Source organism: Carcharodon carcharias, chromosome 2, assembly GCF_017639515.1.
Source record: "Carcharodon carcharias isolate sCarCar2 chromosome 2, sCarCar2.pri, whole genome shotgun sequence".
In the NCBI taxonomy this organism is placed as follows: Eukaryota; Metazoa; Chordata; class Chondrichthyes; order Lamniformes; family Lamnidae; genus Carcharodon; species Carcharodon carcharias.
The window spans coordinates 103,633,884-103,655,020 of NC_054468.1; the positions used below are offsets into that span (position 1 = coordinate 103,633,884).

The following is a 21,137-nucleotide window of genomic DNA, read 5'->3' on the forward strand; positions in this document are numbered from 1 at the left end:
GTGTTTCAAATCCTACATGGACTGGCCCTTTGTATCTCTGTGATCTCCTCCAGCCCCATAACCATCTGATATCTCTGTGTTCTTCTAATTCTGGCTTCTTCACCATCCTTGATTTTAATTGCTTCACCATTGGTGGCTATGCTTGTAGTTCCCTGGGTCCTAAGCTCTGGAACTCTCTTCCTTAACATCTCCACCTCTCTACCTCTTGTTCTTCCTTTAATATGCTCCTTCAAACCTGTCTCTTTGACCAAATATTTGTCATCTTCCCTAATATCTCCTTGGTGTCAAATGTTGTATGATTACAATCCTGTGATTATATTTTGTGATATTTTACTGTAATATTGGAACTACATAAATTTAAATTCTAATTTTTGTAGAGCAGATGTCGGTGAGAAATACCATCAAGACTGTACAGGGAGAAATGCAAGGGAGGGATATATTTTACATGAATTGTTCTATTTTACTGGACTGCAGAGAAGTAAATTACATTTTATTTTCACAAACCAGTAGCTTACAAAAAACAAGGAAGGTTTAATTTATGTGCAGACTGGCCAGAGCTAGTGAAAATTGCTAAGTATAGTTGAGAAGGTATAGTTTGAAATTCAGAAGATTGATGTAAGAATACCATTAAACTGTCATTGTTTCAACATATTACAGAAGATGGACTAAATGCAAAGTTATGAAGAGCGTGATTATTGATACATTTTACACTGATTAACTCTAACTGCAGGAACTGATTTACTGATGTACTGTAGGAGGTTATACTGTGCAAGCAGTTAATTAGCATATCGAAGGACAGTTTTGAGATGTAAAAACAAAATATTTTTTCCCTGTTAAGTTTGCGGTTTTCCAATCCGCTGAGACCTTGCCAGAATCTAGGGAATTTTGGAAAATTGTAACCAATGCATCTACTCTCTTTGCAGCTACTTCCTTTAAGAGCCTAGGATGCAGACCATCAGGCCCAGGGGACTTGTCAGCCTTAAGTTACCTTATTTTCCCTCGCACTTTTTCTCTCCAGATAGCAATTTGTTTAAGTTCCTCGCACCGTCTTGACTCCTGTTTTTCTACTATTCTTGGGATGCTTTTTGTGTCTTCTACTGTGAAGACAAATACAAAATACTTGTTCCAAGTCTCCGCTATTTCCTTGTTTCCCATTATTAGTTCCCTAGTCTCAACCTCTCAGGGACCAATGCTCACTTGAGCTGTTCTTCTATGTAATTTTTATGTACTTGTCGAAACATTTAAGATCATAGAACAATAGAAAAGTTATGGCACCGAAAGAAGCCATTCAGCTCATCACGTCTGTGCCAGCCGAAAAATAAAAACTAGCTGCCCACTCTAATCCCACCTTCCAGCACCTGCTCTGTAGCCCTGCAGGTCACAGCACTTCAGGTGCAGATCCAGGTGCCATTTAAATGAGCTGAGGGTTTCTGCTTCCACCACCAAACCAGGTAATGAATTCCAAATGCCCACCGCCTTCTGGGTGATGAAGTTTTTCCTCATGTCCCCTCTAATCCTCCTACCAATCACCTTAAATCTGTGTCCCCTGGTAATTGACCTTTGCTAGGGGAAATGGCATCCCGTTTACTTTATCTAGGCCCCTCATAACCCTGTACACCTCAATCAAGTCACCACCCAGCCTCCTCTGCTCTGAGGAAAACCCTAGCCTATCCAATCTTTCCTCATAGCTGCAATTTTAAAGCCCTGACAACATTCGTGTAAATCTCCTCTGTACTCTCTCCAGAACAATTATGTCCTTCCTGTAATGTGGCGACCAGAACTGTATGCAAAATTCCAACTGTGGCCTAACCAGCATTTCATACAGTTCCATTATTACATCTCTGCTTTTGTATTCTATACCTCGTTCAATAAAGGAAAGCATTCCATAAGCTTTCTTTACCACCTAATCCACCAGTCCTGCCAGGGACCTGTGGACATGCACCCCAAGGTTTCTCACTTCCTCTATCCCTCTCAATATTCTTCCGTTTATTGTTTTTCCCTTGCTTTGTTTGCCCTCCCCAAATGCATTACCCCACACTTCTATGGATTGAATTCCATTCAACACTTTTTTACCTACTCAACAAAACCATTGATATTCTGGGGACAACAGCTATTCTCTTCACAATCAATTACATAGCCAATTTTTGTGTCATCTGCAAATTTCCCAATCATGTCACTCACATTTAAGTCCAAATCATTAATAAATTCAAAAAACAGCAAGGGACCCAACACTGAGCCCTGTGGAATGCAACTGGAAACCACTCCATTTGAAAAAACATCCATCAACCATTACCCTTTGTTTTCTGCTGCTGAGCCAATTTTGAATCCGACTCCCCGCATTCCCCTGTATCCCATTGTCTTTTACTTTTCTGACTAGTCTGTCATGTGGGACTTTGTCAAATGCCTTACTAAAATCCATGTAGATAACATTCACTGCACTACCTTCATCAATCCTCCTTGTTACTTCCTCAAAAAATTCTATTAAGCTAGTAAGACATGATCTTCCCCTAACAAAACCATGCTATCCCTGATCAGTCCATGCCTTTCTAAATGACATATTAATCCTGTCTCTCAGAATTGATTCCAACAATCTGCCCACTACCGAAGTCAGACTGACCAGCCTATAATTATTTAGTCTATCCCTCGCACCGTTTTTGAATAATGGTACAATGTTTGCAGACCTCCAATACTCTGGTACCTCGCCTGTATCTAGTGAGCATTGGAAATTTATTTTATTCATTCACGGGATGTGGGCTTCGCTGGCTGGGCCAGCATTTATTACCCATGCCTAGTTGCCCTTGAGAAGGTGGTGATGAGCTTCCTTCTTGAACTGCTGCAGTCCATGTGGTGTAGGTACACCCACAGTGCTGTTAGGGAGGGGATTCCAGGATTTTGACCTAGCGATAGTGAAGGAACAGCAATACATTTTCAGGTCAGGATGGTGAGTGACTTGGAGGGGAACTTGCAGGTTAGATAGTGTTCCCATCTATCTACTGCCCTTGTCCTTCTGGATGGTAGTTGTCATGGGTTTGGAAGGTGGTGCCTAAGGAGCCTTGGTGAATTTCTGCAGTGCATCTTGTAGATGGTACACACTGCTGCTACTGTGCATCAGTGTTGGAGGGACTGAATGTTTGTGGATGTGGTGCCAATCAAGTGGGCTGCTTTGTCCTGGATGGTGTCAAACTTCTTGAGTGTTGTGGGAGCTGCACTCATTCAGGCAAGTGGGGAGTATTCCATCACACTCCTGACTTGTGCCTTATAGATGGTGGACAAGCTTTGGGAAGTCAGGAGGTGAGTTACACGTCACACAATTCCTAGCCTCTGACCTGCTCTCATAGCCACAGTATTAAAATGGCTAGTCCTGTTCAGTTCTGGTCAACGGTAACCCGCAGGATGTTGATAGTGGTGGATTCAGTGATGATAATGCCATTGACCGTCAAGGGGCAATGGTTAGAATTTCTCTTGTTGGGGATGGTCATTGCCTGGCACTTGTGTGGCATGAATGTTACTTGTTCCTCAGAGCATCTGCTATTTCCTCCTTGGCTTCCTTTAACAGCCTGGGATACAATCCATCCAGTCCTGATGATTTATCCACCTTGAAAGGTGCTAGTCCCTCCAGTGCTTCCTCTCTCATTATGCTTGTTGTATTTAATATTTCACACTCCTCCTCTTTAACTAGAATGTCTGCATCATCCCTCTCCTTAGTGAAGACAGAGACAAAGTGCTCATTGAAAACCTTGCCCACATCTTCTGCATCCACGCATAAGTTCCCTTATACATTTCTGATAGGCACTACCCTTTCCTTAGTTATCATCTTGCTCTTAATGTACTGACAATACAAGTTTTTGGGTTTTCCTTGACTTTACTTGCCAATATTTTTTCATATCCTCTCTTTGCTTTCCTAATTACCTTTTTTACTTCACCCCTGCACTTTCTATACTTCTCTAGGCTTTCTACAGTATTAAGTTTTTTGTGACCGTCATAAGCTTTATTTTTCTGCTTTATCGTACCCTGTTTGTTTCTGGATAACCAGGGGGCTATAAATTTGGTAGTACTGCCATTTTCCTTTGTGCAGACAAGCCTACACAGTGTCTGTAGAATCTCGCTATTGAATGCTTCCCACTGGTCCATCATTGATTTCCCTTCTAGTATCTGTAACCAGTCCACTTTTGCCGGTTCGTTCTCAGCTTTGTAAAATTTGTCTTTCCCCAGTTTAGACCTTTTATTCCAATTCCATCTTTGTACTTTTCCACAATGATGGTAAATCTACCTGTATTATGGTCATTATCTCCAAAATGCTCACCCACTGCTACTTCATCCACTTGCCCAGTTTCATTTCCTAAGACTAAATCTAGAATTCTCGTTGGGCATTTTACATGCTGGCTATAAAAGTTCTCTTGAATGCAGTTCAAAAATTTTGTGCCCTCTATACATTTCACATTGCTCATATCCCAGTTGATATTAGGGTAGTTGAAGTCCCCAGCTATTATTGCCCTACTGTTTTTGCACTCAGAAATTTGCCTTCATTTGCCACCCGCAGTGCCACAACTTACCTCTGACTGCACTCCTGCGAGAAACTAACGTCCTCACCAGTATCCAAAACAGTCTGTTTTTATATTTCTTGCTAGTTTTCTCTCATGCTCCAATTGCTCCTGTGTCAGTGGCGGAGGGACTGAATGTTTAAAATGGTTTACTTTGTCCTGAATGGTTTCAAGCTTCATGAGTGCTGCTGGAGCAGCACTCATTCAGGCAAATGGAGAGTATTCCATTACACTCCTGACTTGTGCCTTGTAGATAGTGGAGAGGTTCTTGGGGAATCTGCAGGTAGGTTAGTGAACATTAAGCCTGAATGTTGTCCAGGTCTTGCGACAAGTGGTACGGACTGCCATAGTATCGGTTGAATTATGAATTGTGCTGAACGTTGTGCAATTATCAGCAAACATCCCACTTCTAACCTTATGATGGAGAGAAGGTCATTGATGAAGCAGCTGAAGATGGTTGGGCTCAGAATACTACCTTGTGGAACTCGTTTTTTATTCATTCATGGCATGTGGTTAGGCCAGCATTTATTGTTCATCCCTAGTTGCCCTTGAGAAGGTGGTGGTGAGCTGCTTTCTTGAAATGCTGCAGCCCATATGGTGTAGGTACACCCAGTGTGCTGTTAGGGAGGGAGTTGCAGGATTTTGACCCAGCAACAGTGAAAGAACAGCGATATATTTCCAAGTCAGGATGGTGAGTGGCTTGGAGGTGAACTTCCAGGTGGTGGTGTTTCCATGTGTCTGCTGCCCTTGTCCTTTGAGATAGTAGCAGTCGTGGGTTTGGAAGGTGCTGTCAAAGGAGGCTTGGTGAGTCTCTGCAGTGCATCTTGTAGGTGGTACACACTGCTGCTACTGTGCGTCGGTGGTTGGGTGGGGGTGTAAATGTTTATGAAGATCCCCACTTCTGACCTTATGATGGAAGGAAGGTCATTGATGAAGCAGCTGAAGCTGGTTGGGCTGAGGATACTGCACTATCCTGGGGAATTCCTGCAGTGATGTCCTGGAACTGAGATGATTGAGCTCCAACAACCACAACCATTTTCCTTTGTGCTAGGCATGACTCCAACCAGTGGAAAGTTTTCCCTCTGATTCCCATTGACTCCAGTTTTGCTAGGGCTCCTTGATGCCATACTCGGTCAAATGCTGTCTTGATGTCACGAGCAGCCAGTCTCACCTCACCTTTGGAATATAGCTCTTTTGTCCATGTTTGAACCAAGGTTGTAATGAGGTCAGGAGCTGAGTGGCCTTGGCGGAACCCAAACTGGGTGCCAGTAAGCAGGTTATTGCTCGGCAAGTGCTGCTTAATAGCACTGTTGATGACCCATTCTATCACTTTACTGATGATTGAGAGTAGACTGTTGGGGTGCTTTTTGTGTACAGGACATAACTGGGCAATTTCTCACATAGCCAGGTAGATGCCAGTGTCACAGCTGTACTTGAACAGCTTAGCTAGGGGCATGGAAATTCTGGAGCACAGCCTTCAGTACTACTGCTGGAATATTGTCAGGGCCCATAGCCTGCGCGGTATCCAGTGCCTTCAGCTGTTTCTTGATATCACGTGAAGTGAATTGAATTGGCTGAAGACTGGCGTCTGACATGCTGGGGACCTCCGGAGGAGGCTGAGATGGATCATCTACTTGGCATTTCTTGTTGAAAGTTGTTTCAAATGCTTCAGCCTTATCTTTTGCTCTGATGTGCTGGGCTCCCCCTTCATTGAGATTGGGGATATTTCTGAAGTCTGCCTCTTCCTCCAGTGAGTTGTTTAATTGTCCACGACCATTCATGGCTGGATGTGGCAGGACTGTAGAGCTTAGATCTGATCCTTTGGTTGTAGAATTGCTTAGCTCTGCCTATCACTTGCTGCTTATGCTGTTTGGCATGCAAATAGTCCTGTGTCATAGCTTCACCAGGTTGATACCTCATTTTTAGGTATGCCTGGTGCTGCTCCTGACATGCCCTCTTGCACTCTTCATTGAACCAGGGTTGATCCCCTGGCTTGATGGTAATGGTAGAGTGGGGAATAAGCTGGGCCATGAGGTTACAGATTGTGTTCAAGTACAGTTCTGCTGCTGCTGATTTCCCACAGTTCCTCATGGTTGCACAGTCTTGAGTTGCGAGATCTGTTCAAAATCTATTTCATTTAGCACAGTGGTGGTGCCACACAACATGGAGGGTATCCTCAATGTCAAGATGGGACTTTGTCTCCACATGTGCTCACTCCTACTGATCCTGTCATGGACAGATGCATCTGCAGCAAGCAGGTTGGTGAGGATGTTTTTCAAGTATGTTTTTCCCTCACCACCTATTGCAGGCCCCAGTCTAGCAGCTATGTCCTTTAGGACTCGGCCAGGGGTGGTCCGCACCCACCGTACATTCTGTGCCCTTGCCACACTCAGTGCTGCCTCCGTGGTTTTCAACATGGAGGAGCACTGATTCATCAGCTGAGTTATGTGGTAATCAGCAGGAGGTTTCCTTGTCCATGTTTGGCCTGATAACATGAGACTTTGTGGGATCCAGAGTCAATGTTGAGGACTCCCAGAGCAACTCCCTCCCAACTGTATACCGCTGGTCCTGGTATGCCCTGTGTGAGGCAGTTCTCCCAATTTTGGGCCAAACAGTTTGGGAGAACTGGACCATTTTTGCTGGGTGGTCTGTTAAGTTGCACTCCTTTTAAGGGATTGATGCAACTGTGTCAATCACATTACTGTGGGTCTGTGACCCCAGAGTCACATGTAGCCAGGTGAGGATGTCTGATTTCCTTCCCTAAAGGTGGGTTTTTCAGATTTTTATTGAACTCAAGTTTCACCATGGTGGGATTTGAACCCGACCCAGGTATTACCTTTGGACCGCTGGATTGTTAGTCCAGCGACCAAACCACTGTGCCACTGCCTCCCTGCTGTGATAGCCCAGGATTGATATGATTGACTTCCAACAACCGCAGCCATCTTCCTTTTTGCTCACTATGACTTCCTTGGAGATTATTCCACAATTAATCTAATGCCATGTTGTCAATAACTATGGTAACTAATTTTGACAATAGAGATATTACTATCTAATGAAAGATAATTTAAGTGGATTAACAGAGGTTCTGTTTGATCATCCAAGTCAGAGGGCACTTCTGTGAAAGACATGGAAGTGATTTTGCATACAGTTACAGTAGAATTTCATGTGAACAGGTTACAGAGCAGACCACATGTAGCACTCTGGGTTCTGACGTCCTGGCTCACCTTACATGACACCTGCCGTACTTTCATCACTAACACTTGTGCATTTTTTAACAACTGATGTTTTTCTGTTGTAATTTTTTTTTCAGATCGGGAACTCACTTCTGATTGTTTTTGTCAGTTATTTTGGAAGTCGTGTTCACCGACCAAGACTGATTGGAATGGGTGGTCTTCTCCTTAGTTTTGGAGCCTTCCTGCTCGCCTTGCCTCACTTCATTTCTGAGCGTTATAAGTACTCCGTGGCCACAGTAGGTATGGCTTTTCTTATCATCTGTAAATATATGAGAGTCATAGGAAATAGAGATACAGTTGTTTGGTACTGCAGAACTTGAATATAACTGAAAAGAGAGGCTGAAGCTTTGGCAACATGCCTCTCTTTTCAGAAATAAAGATCACTGAAATCTCACATAGAAACATAGAAAATAGGAGCAGGGGTAGGTCATTCTGCCCTTCAAGCCTGCTCCGCCATTCAATATGGCTGATCTTCCATCTCAACATCATACTCCTACTCTCTCCCATACCCCTTGATGCCTTTAAAGTCCAGAAAACTATCTATTTCCTTCTTAAGTATGTTCAGTGACTTGGCCTCAACAGCCATCTGAGGGAGAGAACTCCATGGGTTCACCACCCTCTGAGTGATGTTTCTCCTCATCTCAGTGCTAAATGGTCTACCTTATATCCTCAGACTGTGACCCCTTGTTCTAGACCCAGCCAGCCAGAGGAAACATCATCCCTGCAGCCCTGTCAGAATTTTATATGTTTCAATGAGATCCCACTCATTCTTCTAAAATCCATTGCATACATCCTATATCTGCTCATACGACAATCCTGCCAACAGGAACCAGTCTGGTGAACCTTCTATGCACTCCCTCTTTGGTAAGTATATCCTTTCTTAGGTAAGGAGAACAAAACTGCACACAGTAGTCCAGATGTGGTCTCACCAAGGCCTCTATAGCTGCAGTAAGACATCCTTGCTCCTATATTCAAGTCCTCTCACATTGAAGGCCAACATACCATTTGCCTTCTTAACTGCTTGCTGCACCTGCATGCTTACTTTCAGTGATTGGCGTACAAGGACACCCGGGTCCCTTTGTACATCAACATTTCCCAATCTATCACCATTTAAATAATACTCTGCCATTCTGTTTTTCCTACCAAAGTGGATAACTTAACACTTATCCACATTATTATGCACCTGCCATGTATTTGCCCATTCAACTTGTCTAAATTGCCTTGAATATCCTTCTCACCACTCACATTCTCACGTCATTTTGTGTCAGCAGCAAACTTGAAAATATTACATTTGGTTCCCTCATCCAAGTCATTGATATATATTGTGAATAGCTGGGGCCCAAGCACTGATCCACAGCCAGCCACTCTGAAAAAGACCCATTTATTCCTACTCTCTGTTTCCTGTCTATTAGCCAATTCTCAATCCATGCCAATATATTACCCCCAATCCATGTGCTTTAGTTTTGTACACTAACTTCTTATGTGGAACTTTATTAAAAGCTTTCTGAAAATCCAAATACTCCACACCTGCTGGTTCTCCCTTATCTATTCTATTGGTTACGCTCTCAAAAAACTGCAGTAAGTTTGTCAAACATAACTTCTCTTTCATAAATCGATTTTGACTTTGTCTGATCTCGTTGATATTTTCTAAGTGTCCTGTTATCACATCCTTAATAATAGACTGTAGCATTTTCCCTACCACTGATGTTACGCTAACCAGTCTGTTTTCTCCCTCCCTCCTTTTTTAAATAGTGGGGTTACATTTGCCAGCCTCCAATTTGCCGGGACTGTTCTGTAGAATTTTGGAAGTTGACAACCAACATATCCACTATTTCCATGGCCACCTCCTTTAGTATCCTGGGATATAGATTATCATGCCCTGGGGATGTATTGGCTTTCAGTTCCATTCATTTGTCCAGCAGCATTGTTTTAGTAATATTAGGGAAGCAAATGGGTGTATTAGTGAGAGGCAGCATGGTTTTGTAAAGGGGAGGTTGTGTCTTACTAACTTGATCGAATTTTTTGAGGAAGTGACAAAGATGATCGATGATGGAAGGGATAATCCAGGAAATTACAGGCTGGTGAGCCTTACATCAGTGGTAGGGAAATTACTGGAGAAGATTCTTCGTGACAGGATTTACTACCATTTGGAAGCAAATGGGCAAATTGGAAGTGACAAAGATGATCGATGATGGAAGGGCAGTGGATGTTATATATGTGGATTTCAGTAAGGCCTTTGACAAGGTCACTCATGGCAGACTGGTACAGAAGGTAAAGTCGCATGGGATCAGAGGTGAGCTGGCAAGATGGGTACAGAATTGACTTGGTCATAGAAGACAGAAGGTAGCGGTGGAAGTGTGCTTTTCTGAATGGAGAGCTGTGACTAGTGGAATTCCGCGGGGATCAGTGCTGTTTGTAGTATACATAAATGATTCGGAGGAAAATGTAACTGGGCTAATTAGTAAGTTTGCAGACGACACTAAGGTTGGAGGAGTTACAGATAGTGAAGAGGATTGTCAAAGGATACAACGGGATATAGGTCGGTTGGAGACTTGGGTGGAGAAATGGCAGATGGAGTTTAATCCGGACAAATGCGAGGTAATGCATTTTGGAAGGTCTAATACAGGTAGGAATTATACAGTAAATGGCAGAACCCTTAAGTGCATTGACGGGCAGAGGGATCTGGGTGTACAGGTCCACAGATCACTGAAAGTGGCAACGCAGTTGGATAAGGTAGTCAGGAAGGCATATGGCATGCTTGCCTTCATTGGCAGGGGTATTGAGTATAAAAGCTGGGAAGTCATGCTGCAGCTGCATAGAACCTTGGTTAGGCCACACCTGGAATATTGCGTGCAATTCTGGTCGCCACATTACCAGAAGGATATTGAGGTGTTGGAGAGGGTGCAGAGGAGGTTTACCAGTATGCTGCCTGGTCTGTAAGTTATTAGCTATGAAGAGAGGTTGGAGAAACTCGGATTGTTCTCACTAAAGCAACAGAGATTGAGGGGCAACTTGATAGAAGTTTACAAAATTATGAGTGGTATGGACAGAGTAGAGAGTCAGAAGCTTTTCCCAGGGTGGAAGAGTCAATTACTAGGGGACATAGATTTAAGGTGAGGAGAAGAAAACTATAAAGGAGATGTGCGGGGCAAGTTTTTTACACAGAGGGTAGTGAGTGTCTGGAATTCGCTGCCAGAGGAGGTGGTGGAAGCAGGTACGATAGTGGTGTTTAAGACGCTGCTTGAAAAATACATGAATGGGATGGGAATAGAGGGATACGGACCCCGGAAGTGCAAAATGTTTTAATTGACTGGCAATATGAAATTGTTGGTGTGTAAACCATCCATTCGCGCTCACTCATCCACCCTCACTCTAGGTCTAAACACTCTCTCTCCCACAGTCTTAGGGTCTAAACTCTCTCCCTCACCATCTTCAATCTCAGCATCTAAACCCTCCCCCCTTTCTCCCCGTCCACTCTCGACCCTCACCCCCCACCCAATCTCGACTCCCCAACCCTCTCCCCCACCAATTTCCAAACTCTCCCCGTCTGTACCTCCAGTCTCAACTCTTTCCCTCCTCTCTCCCTCCAGTCTCGACTCTCTCCAGACCTCCTTCAATCTCCAAACTCTTCCCCTCGCTCCCTCCAATCTCGACTTTCTCCCGACCCTCTCCCCCATCCCTTCAATCTCCAAACTTTCCCCCCTGTCCCTCCAATCTTGACCCTCTCCCCTCTCCCCCTCTCTCTCTCCATTTTCTGCGTGTTGGGACCTGCTAATGCCGCTGAATTACAAGTCTTGCCGATGCTCCAGGGCACACTGAAGTGACCAAACTTAACTACCAGCTCTCCTGAATTCTCTCAGCTTGCCCCCCAGCCCCCCAACCAACTCTTTCAACCCCGCACCCCCACCAACTCTCTCAACCCCATCCTCCCCAACAACTCTCACAACCTTGCTCCCCCACCAACTCTTTCAACCACCCCCAGCCCCCACAAACTCTCTCAACCCCAACCCCCACCAACTCTCTCAAACCCGTCCCCCCCTACCAACTCTCTCAAACAGCCCCGCCCCCCCACCAAATCTCTCAACCACCCCCGAGCCCCCACCAACTCTCTCAACCCCACCATGCCCACCAACTCTTGCAACCCCGATTACCCACCAACTCTCTCAACCCTGATCCTAAACCAAAACTCTTAACCCCGCCCCCCCACCAACTCTTTCAAACCCGCACCCCCACCAACTCTCTCAACCCCACCCCCCCACCAACTCTCTCAACCCTGCCCTCCCAACAACTCTCTCAACCCCGTCCCCCCACCAACTCTCTCAACCACCCCCACCCCAAATAAACTCTCTCAACCCCATCCCCCAACACCTCTCACAATCTTGCCACCCCACCAACTCTTTCAACCACCCCCAGCCACCACCTACTCTCTCAACCCTGACCCCCCAACCAACTCTCTCAAACCCGTCCCCCCCCACCAACTCTCTCAACCACCCCCGACCCCCCCACCAAATCTCGCAACCACCCCCGAGCCCGCACCAAAACTCTCAACCCCACCACCCCCACCAAATCTCGCAACCCCGATCACCCACCAACTCTCTCATCCCCACCCCCCCACCAACTCTCTCACTCTCTCAACCCCGCCCCCCAACCAACTCTTTCAACCACCCTGCCCCTCCGACCAACTCTCTCGACCCCGCCCCCCCACCAACTCTCTCAACCCCGCCCCCCCACCAACTCTTTCAACCACCCCGACCTCCCACTAACTCTCTAAACCCCGTTCCCCCCACCAACTCTCTCAACCCCACCCCCCGACCAACTGTCTCAACCCCGTCCCCCCACCAACTCTCTCAACACCGCCCCCCCACCAACTCTTTCAACCACCCCCAGCCCCCAACAACTCTCGCAACCCCGATCACACAACAACTCTCTCAACCCCACACCCCACCAACTATCTCAACCCCATCCCCCCAACAACTCTCTCAACCCCAACCCCCACCAACTCTCTCGAACCCGTCCCCCCCAACAACTCTCTCAACCTCGACCCCCACCAACTCTCTCAACCCCGCACCGCCACCAACTCTCTCAACCCCGCCCCCCCACCAACACTCTCAACCTCGTCCCCCCACCAACTCTCTCAACCCCGCCCCCCCCCCACCAACTCTTTCAACGACCCCCAGTCCCCACCAACTCACGCAACCCCGATCACCCACCAACTCTCTCATCCCCACCCTCCCACCAACTCTCTCAAACCTGCCCCCCCACCAACTCTCTCAAACCCGTCCCCCCACCAACTCTCTCAACCCCGCCCCCCCACCAACTGTTTCAACCACCCCCAGCCCCCACCAACTCTCGCAACCCCGATCACCCACCAACTCTCTCAACCCAAACCCCACCAACTCTCTCTAACCCGTCCCCCCCACCAACTCTTTCAACCCTGCACTCCCACCAACTCTCTCAACCCCGCACCCCCACCAACTCTCACAACCCCACCCCCCCACCAACTCTCTCAACCCCGTCCCCCCCAACAACTCTCCCAACCCCGACCCCCACCAACTCACTCAACCCCGCACCCACACCAACTCTCTCAAAACTGATCCCCAACCAAAATTCTTAACCCCGCCCCCCCCACCAACTCTTTCAACCCTGCACCCCCACCAACTCTCTCAACCCCACCCCCCCACCAACTCCCTCAAGCCCGCCCCCCCACCAACTCTTTCAACCCCGCACCCCCACCAACTCTCTCAACCCCATCCACCCCAACAACTCTCACAAACTTGCTCCCCCACCAACTCTTTCAACCACCCCCACCCCCCACAAACTCTCTCAACCCCCCCCACCAACTCTCTCAACCACCCCCGACCCCAACCAAATCTCTCAACCACCCCCGAGCCCCCACCAACTCTCTCAACCACACCACCCCCACCAACTCTCGCAACCCAGATCACCCATCAACTCTTTCAACCCCAACCCACACCAACTCTCTCAACCCCACCCCCCCACCAACTCTCTCAACCCCACCCCCCACCAACTCTCTCAACCCCGCCCCCCCACCAACTCTCTCAACCCCGCCCCCCCACCAACTTTTTCAACCACCCCCAGCCCCACCAACTCTCGCAACCCCGATCACCCACCAACTCTCTCAACCCCACACCCCACCAACTATCTCAACCCCACCCCCCCAACAACTCTCTCAACCCCAACCCCCACCAACTCTCTCGAACCCGTCCCCCCCAACAACTCTCTCAACCCCGACCCCCACCAACTCTCTCAACCCCACCCCCCCCCACCAACTCTCTCAACCCCGACCCCCACCAACTCTCTCAACCCCGCACCGCCACCAACTCTCTCAACCCCGCCCCCCCACCAACACTCTCAACCCCATCCCCCCACCAACTCTCTCAACCCCGCACCCCCCCACCAACTCTTTCAACCAGCCCCAGTCCCCACCAACTCACGCAACCCCGATCACCCACCAACTCTCTCATCCCCACCCTCCCACCAACTCTCTCAACCCCGCCCCCCGCACCAACTCTCTCAACCCCGACTCCCACCAACTCTCTCAACCCCGCACCCACACCAACTCTCTCAGCCCTGATCCCCAACCAAAACTCTTAAGCCCGCCCCCCACCAACTCTTTCAACCCTGCACCCCCACCAACTCTTTCAACCCCGCACCCCCACCAACTCTCTCAACCCCATCCTCCCCAACAACTCTCACAACCTTGCTCCCCCACCAACTCTTTCAACCACCCCCACCCCCCACAAACTCTCTCAACCACCCCCCACCAACACTCTCAACCACACCACCCCCACCAACTCTCGCGACCCAGATCACCCATCAACTCTTTCAACCCCAACCCACACCAACTCTCTCAACCCCACCACCCCACCAACTCTCTCAACCCCGTCCCCCCACCAACTCTCTCAACCCCGTCCCCCCACCAACTCTCTCAACCCCGCCCCCCCACCAACTCTTTCAACCACCCCCAGCCCCCACCAACTCTCGCAACCCCGATCACCCACCAACTCTCTCAACCCCACACCCCACCAACTATCTCAACCCCACCCCCCCAACAACTCTCTCAACCCCAACCCCCACCAACTCTCTCGAACCCGTCCCCCCCAACAACTCTCTCAACCCCGACCCCCACCAACTCTCTCAACCCCACCTCCCCACCAACTCTCTCAACCCCGACCCCCACCAACTCTCTCAACCCCGCACCGCCACCAACTCTCTCAACCCCGCCCCCCCACCAACACTCTCAACCCCATCCCCCCACCAACTCTCTCAACCCCGCACCCCCCCACCAACTCTTTCAACCACCCCCAGTCCCCACCAACTCACGCAACCCCGATCACCCACCAACTCTCTCATCCCCACCCTCCCACAAACTCTCTCAACCCCGCCCCCCGCACCAACTCTCTCAACCCCGACCCCCACCAACTCTCTCAACCCCGCACCCACACCAACTCTCTCAGCCCTGATCCCCAACCAATACTCTTAAGCCCGCCCCCCACCAACTCTTTCAACCCTGCACCCCCACCAACTCTCTCAACCCCGCACCCCCACCAACTCTCACAACCCCACCCCCCCACCAACTCTCTCAACCCCGTCCCCCCCAACAACTCTCCCAACCCCGACCCCCACCAACTCACTCAACCCTGCACCCACACCAACTCTCTCAAAACTGATCCCCAACCAAAATTCTTAACCCCGCCCCCCCCCACCAACTCTTTCAACCCTGCACCCCCACCAACTCTCTCAACCCCACCCCCCCACCAACTCCCTCAAGCCCGCCCCCCCACCAACTCTTTCAACCCCGCACCCCCACCAACTCTCTCAACCCCACCACCCCAACCAACTCTCTTAACCTGACCCCCACCAACTCTCTCAACCCCATCCTCCCCAACAACTCTCACAACCTTGCTCCCCAACCAACTCTTTCAACCACCCCCAGCCCCCACAAACTCTCTCAACCCCAACCCCCACCAACTCTCACAAACCCATCCCCCCCACCAACTCTCTCAAACAGCCCCGCCCCCCCACCAAATCTCTCAATCACCCCCGAGCCCCCACCAACTCTCTCAACCCCACCACGCCCACCATCTCTCCCAACCCTGATCCTAAACCAAAACTCTTAACCCCCGCCCCCCCTCCAACTCTTTCAACCCCTCACCCCCACCAACTCTCTCAACCCCGCACCCCCACCAACTCTCTCAACCCCACTCCCCCACCAACACTTTCAACCACCCCCAGTCCCCACCAACTCACGCAACCCCGATCACCCACCAACTCTCTCAACACCACCCTCCCACCAACTCTCTCAACCCCGCCCCCCCACCAACTCTCTCAACCCCGTCCCCCCACCAACTCTCTCAACCCCGCCCCCCCTCCAACTCTTTCAACCACCCCTAACCCCCACCAACTCTCGCAACCGCGATCACCCACCAACTCTCTCAACCCCACACCCCACCAACTCTCTCAACTTCCCCCACCAACAACTCTCTCAACCCCACCCTTCACCAACTCTCTCTAACTCGTCCCCCCATCAACTCTCTCAACCCCGACCCCCACCAACTCTCTCAAACCCACACCCACACCAACTCTCTCAGCCCTGATCCCCAACCAAAACTCTTAAGCCCGCCCCCCACCAACTCTTTCAAGCCCTCACCCCCACCAACTCTCTCAACCCCGCACCCCCACCAACTCTCTCAATCCCACCCCCCCCACCAACTCTATGAACCCTGATCCCCAACCAAAATTCTTAACCCCGCCGCCCCACCAACTCTTTCAACCCTGCACCCCCACCATCTCTCTCAACCCCACCCCCCCACCAACTCCCTGAAGCCCGCCCCCCCACCAACTCTCTCAACACCACCCCCCCACCAACTCCCTCAAGCCCGCCCCCCCACCAACTCTTTCAACCCCGCACCCCCATCAACTCGCTCAAACCCACCACCCCAACCAACTCTCTTAACCCGACCCCCACCAATTCTCTCAACCCCATTCTCCCCAACAACTCTCACAACCTTGCTCCCCCACCAACTCTTTCAACCACCCCCAGCCCCCACAAACTCTCTCAACCCCAACCACCACCAACTCTCACAAACCGGTCCCCCCCACCAACTCTCTCAAAACCCCCCCCCACCAAATCTCTCAATCACCCCCGAGCCCCCACCAACTCTCTCAACCCCACCACGCCCACCATCTCTCCCAACCCTGATCCTAAACCGAAACTCTTAACCCCGCCCCCCTCCAACTCTTTCAACCCCTCACCCCCACCAACTCTCTCAACCCCGCACCCCCACCAACTCTCTCAACCCCAACCCCCACCAACTCTCTCAACCCCGTCCCCCCCCACCAACTCTCTCAAACAGCCCCGCCCCCCCCACCAAATCTCTCAACCACCCCCGAGCCCACACCAACTCTCTCAACCCCACCACGCCCATCAACTCTCGCAACCCCGATCACCCACCAACTCTCTCAACCCTGATCCCCAACCAAAACTCTTAACCCCGCCCCCCAACAACACTTTCAATCCCGCAACCCCACCAACTCTCTCAACCCCGCACCCCCACCAACTCTCTCAACCCCACCCCCCCACCAACTCTCTCAAACCCGCCCTTCCACCAACTCTCTCAACCCCACCCCCCCACCAACTCTCTCAACCCCGTCCCCCCACCAACTCTCTCAACCACCACCACGCCCCACAAACTCTCTCAACCCCATCCCTCAACACCTCTCCTAATCTTGCCACCCCACCAACTCTTTCAACCACCCCCAGCCACCACCAACTCTCTCAACCCCGACCCCCCCCACCAACACTCTCAACCCCATCCCCCCCACCAAGCCTCTCAACCACCCCCGCCCCCCCCACCAAATCTCTCAACCACCCCCGAGCCCACACCAACTCTCTCAACCCCACCACCCCCACCAACTCTCGCAACTCGGATCACCCACCAACTCTCTCATCCCCACCCCTCCACCAACTCTCTCAACCCCGCCCCCCAACCAATTCTTTCAACCACCCTGCCCCTCCCACCAACTCTCTCAACCCCGCCCCCCCACCAACTCTTTCAACCACCCCCTTCCCCCCACAAACTCTTTCAACCCCATCCCCCCAACACCTCTCACAATCTTGCCCCCCCACCAACTCTTTCAACCACCCCCAGCCCCCACCAACTCTCTCAACCCCGACCCCCCCACCAACGCTCTCAACCCCGGCTCCCCACCAACTCTCTCAACACCGCCCGCACACCAACTCTTTCAACCACCCCCACCCCCCACAAACTCTCTCAACCCCGCCCCCCCAACCACCTCTCTCAACTCCATCCCCCCCCACCAACTCTCTCAACCACCCCCGCCCCCCCCACCAACTCTCTCAACCACACCACCCCCACCAACTCTCACAACCCCACCCCCCCACCAACTCCCTCAAGCCCGCCCCCCCACCAACTCTCTCAACCCCGCACCCCCACCAACTCTCACAACCCCACCCCCCCACCAACTCTCTCAACCCCGTCCCCCCCAACAACTCTCCCAACCCCGACCCCCACCAACTCACTCAACCCCGCACCCACACCAACTCTCTCAAAACTGATCCCCAACCAAAATTCTTAACCCCGCCCCCCCCACCAACTCTTTCAACCCTGCACCCCCACCAACTCTCTCAACCCCAACCCCCACCAACTCCCTCAAGCCCGCCCCCCCACCAACTCTTTCAACCCCGCACCCCCACCAACTCTCTCAACCCCATCCTCCCCAACAACTCTCACAACCTTGCTCCCCCACCAACTCTTTCAACCACCCCCACCCCCCACAAACTCTCTCAACCACCCCCCACCAACACTCTCAACCACACCACCCCCACCAACTCTCGCGACCCAGATCACCCATCAACTCTTTCAACCCCAACCCACACCAACTCTCTCAACCCCACCACCCCACTCAACCCCACCACCCCACCAACTCTCTCAACCCCGTCCCCCCACCAACTCTCTCAACCCCGTCCCCCCACCAACTCTCTCAACCCCGCCCCCCCACCAACTCTTTCAACCACCCCCAGCCCCCACCAACTCTCGCAACCCCGATCACCCACCAACTCTCTCAACCCCACACCCCACCAACTATCTCAACCCCACCCCCCCAACAACTCTCTCAACCCCAACCCCCACCAACTCTCTCGAACCCGTCCCCCCCAACAACTCTCTCAACCCCGACCCCCACCAACTCTCTCAACCCCACCTCCCCACCAACTCTCTCAACCCCGACCCCCACCAACTCTCTCAACCCCGCACCGCCACCAACTCTCTCAACCCCGCCCCCCCACCAACACTCTCAACCCCATCCCCCCACCAACTCTCTCAACCCCGCACCCCCCCACCAACTCTTTCAACCACCCCCAGTCCCCACCAACTCACGCAACCCCGATCACCCACCAACTCTCTCATCCCCACCCTCCCACAAACTCTCTCAACCCCGCCCCCCGCACCAACTCTCTCAACCCCGACCCCCACCAACTCTCTCAACCCCGCACCCACACCAACTCTCTCAGCCCTGATCCCCAACCAGTACTCTTAAGCCCGCCCCCCACCAACTCTTTCAACCCTGCACCCCCACCAACTCTCTCAACCCCGCACCCCCACCAACTCTCACAACCCCACCCCCACACCAACTCTCTCAACCCCGTCCCCCCCAACAACTCTCCCAACCCCGACCCCCACCAACTCACTCAACCCCGCACCCACACCAACTCTCTCAAAACTGATCCCCAACCAAAATTCTTAACCCCGCCCCCCCCCCCACCAACTCTTTCAACCCTGCACCCCCACCAACTCTCTCAACCCCACCCCCCCACCAACTCCCTCAAGCCCGCCCCCCCACCAAATCTTTCAACCCCGCACCCCCACCAACTCTCTCAACCCCACCACCCCAACCAACTCTCTTAACCTGACCCCCACCAACTCTCTCAACCCCATCCTCCCCAACAACTCTCACAACCTTGCTCCCCAACCAACTCTTTCAACCACCCCCAGCCCCCACAAACTCTCTCAACCCCAACCCCCACCAACTCTCACAAACCCATCCCCCCCACCAACTCTCTCAAACAGCCCCGCCCCCCCACCAAATCTCTCAATCACCCCCGAGCCCCCACCAACTCTCTCAACCCCACCACGCCCACCATCTCTCCCAACCCTGATCCTAAACCAAAACTCTTAACCCCGCCCCCCCTCCAACTCTTTCAACCCCTCACCCCCACCAACTCTCTCAACCCCGCACCCCCACCAACTCTCTCAACCCCGTCCCCCCCAACAACTCTCCCAACCCCGACCCCCACCAACTCACTCAACCCCGCACCCACACCAACTCTCTCAAAACTGATCCCCAACCAAAATTCTTAACCCCGCCCCCCCCCCACCAACTCTTTCAACCCTGCACCCCCACCAACTCTCTCAACCCCAACCCCCACCAACTCCCTCAAGCCCGCCCCCCCACCAACTCTTTCAACCCCGCACCCCCACCAACTCTCTCAACCCCATCCTCCCCAACAACTCTCACAACCTTGCTCCCCCACCAACTCTTTCAACCACCCCCACCCCCCACAAACTCTCTCAACCACCCCCCACCAACACTCTCAACCACACCACCCCCCACCAACTCTCGCGACCCAGATCACCCATCAACTCTTTCAACCCCAACCCACACCAACTCTCTCAACCCCACCACCCCACCAACTCTCTCAACCCCGTCCCCCCACCAACTCTCTCAACCCCGTCCCCCCACCAACTCTCTCAACCCCGCCCCCCCACCAACTCTTTCAACCACCCCCAGCCCCCACCAACTCTCGCAACCCCGATCACCCACCAACTCTCTCAACCCCACACCCCACCAACTATCTCAACCCCACCCCCCCAACAACTCTCTCAACCCCAACCCCCACCAACTCTCTCGAACCCGTCCCCCCCAACAACTCTCTCAACCCCGACCCCCACCAACTCTCTCAACCCCACCTCCCCACCAACTCTCTCAACCCCGACCCCCACCAACTCTCTCAACCCCGCACCGCCACCAACTCTCTCAACCCCGCCCCCCCACCAACACTCTCAACCCCATCCCCCCACCAACTCTCTCAACCCCGCACCCCCCCACCAACTCTTTCAACCACCCCCAGTCCCCACCAACTCACGCAACCCCGATCACCCACCAACTCTCTCATCCCCACCCTCCCACAAACTCTCTCAACCCCGCCCCCCGCACCAACTCTCTCAACCCCGACCCCCACCAACTCTCTCAACCCCGCACCCACACCAACTCTCTCAGCCCTGATCCCCAACCAATACTCTTAAGCCCGCCCCCCACCAAC

The 21,137-nt window shown here is 51.7% G+C and overlaps 1 protein-coding gene across 5 annotated transcripts in view; it reads left to right on the forward strand.

The window, feature by feature from the left end:
* slco2a1 (solute carrier organic anion transporter family, member 2A1) overlaps positions 1-21,137 on the forward strand; it is a 344,648-nt gene that overhangs the window by 131,881 nt on the left and 191,630 nt on the right. For all 5 annotated transcript variants that reach the window (XM_041216217.1, XM_041216234.1, XM_041216224.1 and 2 more), the window contains one exon: positions 7,852-8,014. In XM_041216217.1, the coding sequence (XP_041072151.1) occupies positions 7,852-8,014 (163 nt within the window). The remainder of the gene's footprint in view (positions 1-7,851; positions 8,015-21,137) is intronic.